General features: G+C 50.4%; 2 protein-coding genes across 2 annotated transcripts in view; one reads left to right on the forward strand and one right to left on the reverse strand.

The window, feature by feature from the left end:
* LOC119469208 (collagen alpha-2(I) chain-like) overlaps window positions 1-2,151 on the reverse strand; it is a 2,965-nt gene extending 814 nt beyond the window's left edge. Inside the window, exon 1 of the mRNA XM_037734296.1 lies at window positions 1,765-2,151. Within this exon, the coding sequence (XP_037590224.1) occupies window positions 1,765-2,083 (319 nt within the window). The 5' untranslated portion in view covers window positions 2,084-2,151. The remainder of the gene's footprint in view (window positions 1-1,764) is intronic.
* The window catches only part of MECP2 (methyl-CpG binding protein 2), a 68,338-nt gene continuing 63,441 nt past the window's right edge, over window positions 1,389-6,285 (forward strand). Inside the window, exon 1 of the mRNA XM_017516704.2 lies at window positions 1,389-1,527. Within this exon, the coding sequence (XP_017372193.1) occupies window positions 1,469-1,527 (59 nt within the window). The 5' untranslated portion in view covers window positions 1,389-1,468. The remainder of the gene's footprint in view (window positions 1,528-6,285) is intronic.

Raw genomic sequence — 6,285 nt, forward strand, 5'->3', positions numbered from 1 at the left:
AAAAGAATTAACTCTCAGTTCTCATAGTGGCCCCGGCTGCCTCTCCAATCGCATTCCGTACCACTCTCCAGCAACATTGACCTCCTTGTTAGGCCCCAACATGCCAGGCATAGACTCTCCTCATAGCCTTTGAACTTGCCTGGTATGTTCTTTCCCCAGATATTCATATGGGGGAGGAAAATGAGGGTGAAAACCAGTAGCTATCTAAATAGCATTCACTTCACTCTTACTTTATCTTTCTCAAAGCCTTTATCACTATGTGAAATTATATATTAGACTTATTTGTATGCTAGTATGACTCTTCCCGGCAACAATGTTAGTTTGCTGTCTGTTCAGTACTGTGCACCCAGAACCTGGAAGAGTGCCTGGCACATAGCAGGTAGTCAATAAATGAATGGGGGCAGGCAGCCAAATCAGAACCAGGTTTTCTTGCTAAGCACGGAACTAACACAAAGATCATTGCATGGATTGGATAATGACTGGCATCAGGGTAAGGTCCCCTTAACAAACATTCCTGTACTGAACACCTGGTTGGCTAACACTTTTTCCATACTCTTATTTTCCCAAAAACACAGTTGCTGGATCTCAGCTCCAAATCAACTCTTCTAGGAAAGTGAAAAACTGCTGGATCTCAGCTCCCAAATCACATCTTCCAGGAAGACTTAAGTGCAGCTTTCTCTGTGCTCCTTATTCACACCTCCACCAAACCATCTGATCCAACAATGACAGGTGTCACGAGGCCTTGGCATGCACTCTCTTCCCCCGCCAGAGTTCTGCGAAGGCCAGGGTTGGGATTTGTTGTGTTTATTCCCCGCCCCTATGAGCGTAAGCACCCGGCAGGCTCAGATGAAATAATGCAACGAGTAGGCCTATGAAACCAAGGCTCCTCAGCTGGAGCAACGTCAGGCTCTAGGGCGGGCAACTTTGCTGCTTCTGCTGAAGATGGTGATATTGAGAAAATGTGGGTGCAATGAAACCCTTTTGCAGCGCACTCGGTGCATCTGCGGACAGAGGGTCAATCGCCCCTCAGGGTCGCACAAACAGGCGTCCCAAGCCTAGGCCTTCACTTGCCCCAGCATCCGCAAGGGCCCATTAATCCTTAACATTCAAATTCCGCCCACTAAACCAGCCCCTCCGCGCCCAAGCCGCCTCTTTTCCCCAAACGACGGCCGAAAGCAGCCAATGAACAGCTAGAGGGGTCTGCCCACTTTTCCCTGGCCGAAATGGACAGAAAATCTCACCAATTGACGACATCACCGCTGAGACTCCCCGCCCCAACCCGGCCGCCCCAGCCAATGACGGGTGGGCTCGCAGCTGCGCCGGGGGCGGGGCGCGGGCGCGCAGGTGCAGCAGCGCGCGGGCCGGTCGGGAGGGCGGGGCGCGACGTCGGCCGTGCGGGGTCCCGGCGTCGGCGGCGCGCGCGCTCCCTCCTCTCGGAGAGAGGGCTGTGGTAAAAGCCGTCCGGAAAATGGCCGCCGCCGCCGCCGCGCCGAGCGGAGGAGGAGGAGGAGGCGAGGAGGAGAGACTGTGAGTGGGACCGCCGTGGCCGCGGGCGGGGACCCTTGCTGGGGGGCGGGGGACAGGGGCGGGACGTGGCGCGGGAGGGGCCCGCGGGGTCGGACGACACGGCTGGCGGATGGCGTCCCTCCTCTCTACCCTCCCCCTCCCTCCGCCGGTGGCGACTCTCCCCCTCGACCTGTCACCCGGGCTCGCGGGTGACCGTCCTCGGCGCGGCCTCCCCGGAGCCTCCTTCGCCCGCCGCACCTATTCCTCCCGCCCTCGGCGCGCATCCCGGCCCCCGGCCCCGCGGGCGCCCCCGTCGCCGGGGCTTCGCCTGTCGGGGCTGCGCGCGCTCCTGCCCTTCTCGGGGCTTTGGGCCGCGGCGTCGTCGCGCGCCCGCGGCCCCGGTCTCTCCCTGGATCGCGCTCTCCCCTCTCCCTCCCTCGCGCGCCCCCTCTCCCGTTACTCGGCCCCCCCACCGGCGCGCGTGCGCACTTCGCCTCCCGTCGGGAGAGTGCGCCACAAGGGCTCCTGCGCTCTCACCCCCATCTCCGGGCTTTGCCTCCCCCTCCTTCTCGCCCATTCCATGAATTTCTGCCCCCACTGGGAGCGAGTCGGTCCACCGGCTCCTTTCCCCATCTAGCAGGAACAAGTAGGTGGGAATTATTGTCCGCAGAGGGGACTAGACATTGTGTTCTGGGTCCCACAACTCATCATAAAGAGGTGGTTATAGTTCCCATCAGGAGCCGTGGGTAGGGTACTGTGTGTCCAGCAGCACCCGAGGCTCTTCGGCGCCTGAGGCTCTTCGGTGTGAGCGTGTCCCCAGGGTGCTCAGAGGTTCTTTGGGGGTGCTGTGGCCTCGGAATGTGAGCACCCTCCCATCCTACCCCGCCTTCGCCGGCGATCTTCCAGTTACATAAGTGGAGTGGGACATAGTAGGTAACGGGCTCTCTTCGCCCTGGAGCGCTCGGATCACTGGTACGAGATGGGGCAAGTTCATCGCGACGCTGTGGCTGCTGTTCATTGTGCCCGAAAGGTTATTCTCTGTTCAGTTTGGTTATGACCGAATCACCCAAACTGAAACTCAGATGACTTTTATGTGGCAGTGGCAATGTTTCCGTGGTTTTGTACTAAAGACTTAGGGTCATTATGAAGAGTTTAAAAGGATTGCTCTCGCAGGGGAGACTGTTTATGACAAGTGTGGACCCCGAGGGGGAAAAAGCTCATTCTGGAATCGCTCTGTGGGGGTTGCTTCTGTTGTGAGTGTGTTCCGGTGTGGGTCGGTCACAGCAGAAATGGGCTCCACCACAAAATTGATATTCCTGACTCATGGTCAGGCAGATGTGTGCCTCTGGTTATTTTTCCAGGAACAGGAATGGGCTCTGCCGAGCCTTTCACAGGTTGTCTGTGTGCTGTGTGGGATCAGTACCCCAACTGTTGAGATAACAGGATCGAATTCAGGGGTTGGTTGGTAATCCAGGAACCAAACCTACTTGGATGTGGTATTGAGTGGCTTGAACATTGTAGGACTCTTCTACATTTTAGGCATTTTGTTATACTTGTAAAAATGAAACATATACGGCCTCGGTAGTATCATTGCAGTAATAGGTAATTATCACTCTAGAGAATTTTGGATTCCGTGCCTGGGATGTTCATCTGTGTCTCAGCAATTTCAGTGAATAACCAGAGTCAGCTGACCTCTTGGGTCTTTTGAAATATGCTAGGTCCCTATAATAAGACAGGGTCTGGATTTTTTCATCTTTTGTGAATTTCCACCAAGGATTTAGGAAAATAGGCTTATTTATGGGCTTTTCAGGATTTCTGTTTCAAATCCCAGTCAGGAAGTCTAGGAAACACTTGCTTTTATTTTCTTACCTGGATATATCAGAACCTTAAATAACACAATCAATCTAGAAGTAGTAAGTACAGTTATTAAAATAAGTCACCAGAGGTCACCCATTCGTGGCAGGTCGGCTAGGTGGTTGATCACTGGAATATAGTCACATCCCCAGGCAGATACACAAGCCTCAGTTGATGATCACAAAGTTTATACATCTCAGCTTGAGACATTACAAGTTGAGGTCTCTGCTTTGTTCTTCATAGTTGGCAGTTTGTCTCCCTGGTACCCCTCCAGTTAGCTGTTTGTCACACGCCTAGCCCTTTCAACAGCGCAGGCAGCTTCCAGAGTATAGTTTTCTCTGCAGAGTGCCTGTTGGAGGGGTACTCCCTTTCCATTGTCCTAATGGCTTGAAGAAACCATCGATAGCTTTCTTGTTAGCACTGGCCTATCAAACCTTTCTATTGTCTGTTATTAAAATTTTGCCTGGAATGCTTTAAACTTAGAGTACCGGGTCTTTGTCACCTGATTGATAGGAGAGTATCATGCAGTCAGCTGTATTCTGACTTTTGTGCTGTTGAAATCCTGAGGTAGGTCTGGGGCCAGGCACAGACCACTGTGTGTTCAAAGGGTTATGGTGCTTGCATTCTGTGTGTATGTGTTTGTAATTTCCAACCAGAGTCGTTTCCCGTGCCTGCCCTGCCTCTGTGCAGTCTCATCTAGCGGGGCAGGGAGGCATGCTGTGGAGTTTGAAAAAAAAACAAAAAACAAAAAACTGGCTAGATGAATTTAATAGGATGTTGCCCCTCCAGAACATTCCTCCCATGTGGAGATGGAACCTGAAGTTCATTTCTTTAACGTAAAATAAAGAACAACAGAGATAAAATTGTTAGTTCCTTACTGGAGCCTGGTTTCCACTGCGAATGTACCTGCTTGCGACTCTGCATGATAAATGATGTGTCCTGGAACCTGAAATCTTTTATTAAGGCTAATATCAGCAGAAATCTTTTAATTAGCTAAGAGCAGTTTGTTCTCAGGCTGCCCAAGTTATCTCGGAGGAGGAGAGAATCTCATAAAATGTTTGGTATTTCCAGTAACCAGTGTTTTCAGTGTCGGGGGTAAAGCACAGTCCTAGACTGGCCAGTTCCAAAGAGTGTGGCAGGACACGTGCTTGTTTTCCCCGCCCTCTGCTATGGTGGCATCCATGCAGACCAGTCTTTTGTGGCTGGCAGATGCGATCCTTTCTTCTTGGGTAGAGCATGATCACAACTGTGATGGAAGGACCTTGTCCTCAGTGCTTCCATACCAGCCCTGTCCAGTGAAACTCCCGCTGTCCCAGCAAGCCCCTGTGTGTGTACATCATTCCGGGTAGGATAAGATGTGAACAGGTCCCTTTTCTTTCGACTTGCTTAAGTAGAAGTTGTGCTCTTCTGTTTTTACCTGTTCTCTTCTGCCTTTCTCTTGCAAGAAACCTTTTCCTGTCAAAAGCTTGGTTTGCGTACTATTGCTTAAATGCTTTGGTTCCACCACTTTGATGCTGTGTATGGTGTGTGGGATAACTGAGTGGGAGCCAGAATTGGGGAGTAGACATGGCATCCCCACTCCCACATTAAAGGGGGAATGACCATTTCATTAGAGAATAAAGCCTGATGTAACTTCTTCAAGGCACATGTATGCTGGGTCTGCTGGCGTGTGAATGTGTCCCTACTGTGGTAGGGTCTGGCTGTTTGCAGTTACTGTAGATACTATAGTCTAGGCTCTCATTATTGCTCCTGAAGCTGACAGGACCAAGCCTTAGTAAGGACACACTTGTCTTCCCTGCTTAAGAGCTAGGGGTGTGTTTTTTTTTTTGTGTATTGTGTGAATGTACATATGCATGTGTGCCTGTGACAGGTGAGTGTATATATGTATGTATTTGTGTATATGTTTTTTTTGTGTGTGTGTATATGCATTTTCTTTATTAGATTTCACCAACTGCTCTATTTTCTGACTCTTTTTGACATGAAATCTTAATCAATGATCTTAAACTTTAAGAACTAGAAGGATCCTTACTCTAGCACCATCAGTTTACAAACAAACAAAAAAACTTGTGTCCCTGAGAAGTTGTGACTTTTCCAGGGCCTCCTAGGCAGGATACCAGTTTGGTTTTTTTTTTTTTTTTTTTTTAATATAACTAACCAAGTAATACTATTAACTTGAATTCTGGGATTTGAAAGCATTCAATGACTTAACTGTTTAAGGGAATTATGAGTCCTCACTGAGCTCAAAACATAATTTTACGTACTATCCTGGTATCTATAGAGCAGCAATAGACCAGTAAAAGACTTGGTTGGTGTTGCCCTTCTTCTGGGTTTGATTACATGAGTAATTGTGTGAATAGTCTCTTAAGTTGTACATTCTGATCTTTTGTTTTTAGCCTAAAGATAAAAGTGCCAGGCTGGGCACAGTGGCTCATACCTGTCACCCTAGCACTTTGGGAGGCCGAGGCAGGTAGATCCACGAGGTCAGGAGTTCGAGACCAGCCTGATGAAATTCCGTCTCTACTAAAAATACAAAAATTAGCTGGGGACAGTGTTTGCGGGGTCGGGTGGGGGAGATGCCTGTAATCCCAGCCACTCAGGAGGCTGAGGCAGGAGAATCGCTTAAAGCCAGGAGGTGGAGGTTGCAGTGAGCCAAGATGGCGCCACTACACTCTAGCCTTGGCGGCAGAGCAAGACTACATCTCAAAAGAAAATAAGGCCTGGTGCGGTGGCTCACGCCTGTACACCTGTAATTCCAGCACTCTGGGAGGCTGGGGCGGGCAGATCATGAGGTCAGGAGATCGAGACCATCCTGGCCAACATGGTGAAACCCTGTCTCTACAATATAAAAAAAATAGCTGGGCATGGTGGTGCATGCCTGTAGTACCAGCTACTCAGGAGGCTGAGGCAGGAGAATTGCTTGAACCC

The sequence above is a fragment of the Cebus imitator genome, unplaced genomic scaffold (assembly GCF_001604975.1).
Source record: "Cebus imitator isolate Cc_AM_T3 unplaced genomic scaffold, Cebus_imitator-1.0 Scaffold599, whole genome shotgun sequence".
NCBI classification, from domain to species: Eukaryota; Metazoa; Chordata; class Mammalia; order Primates; family Cebidae; genus Cebus; species Cebus imitator.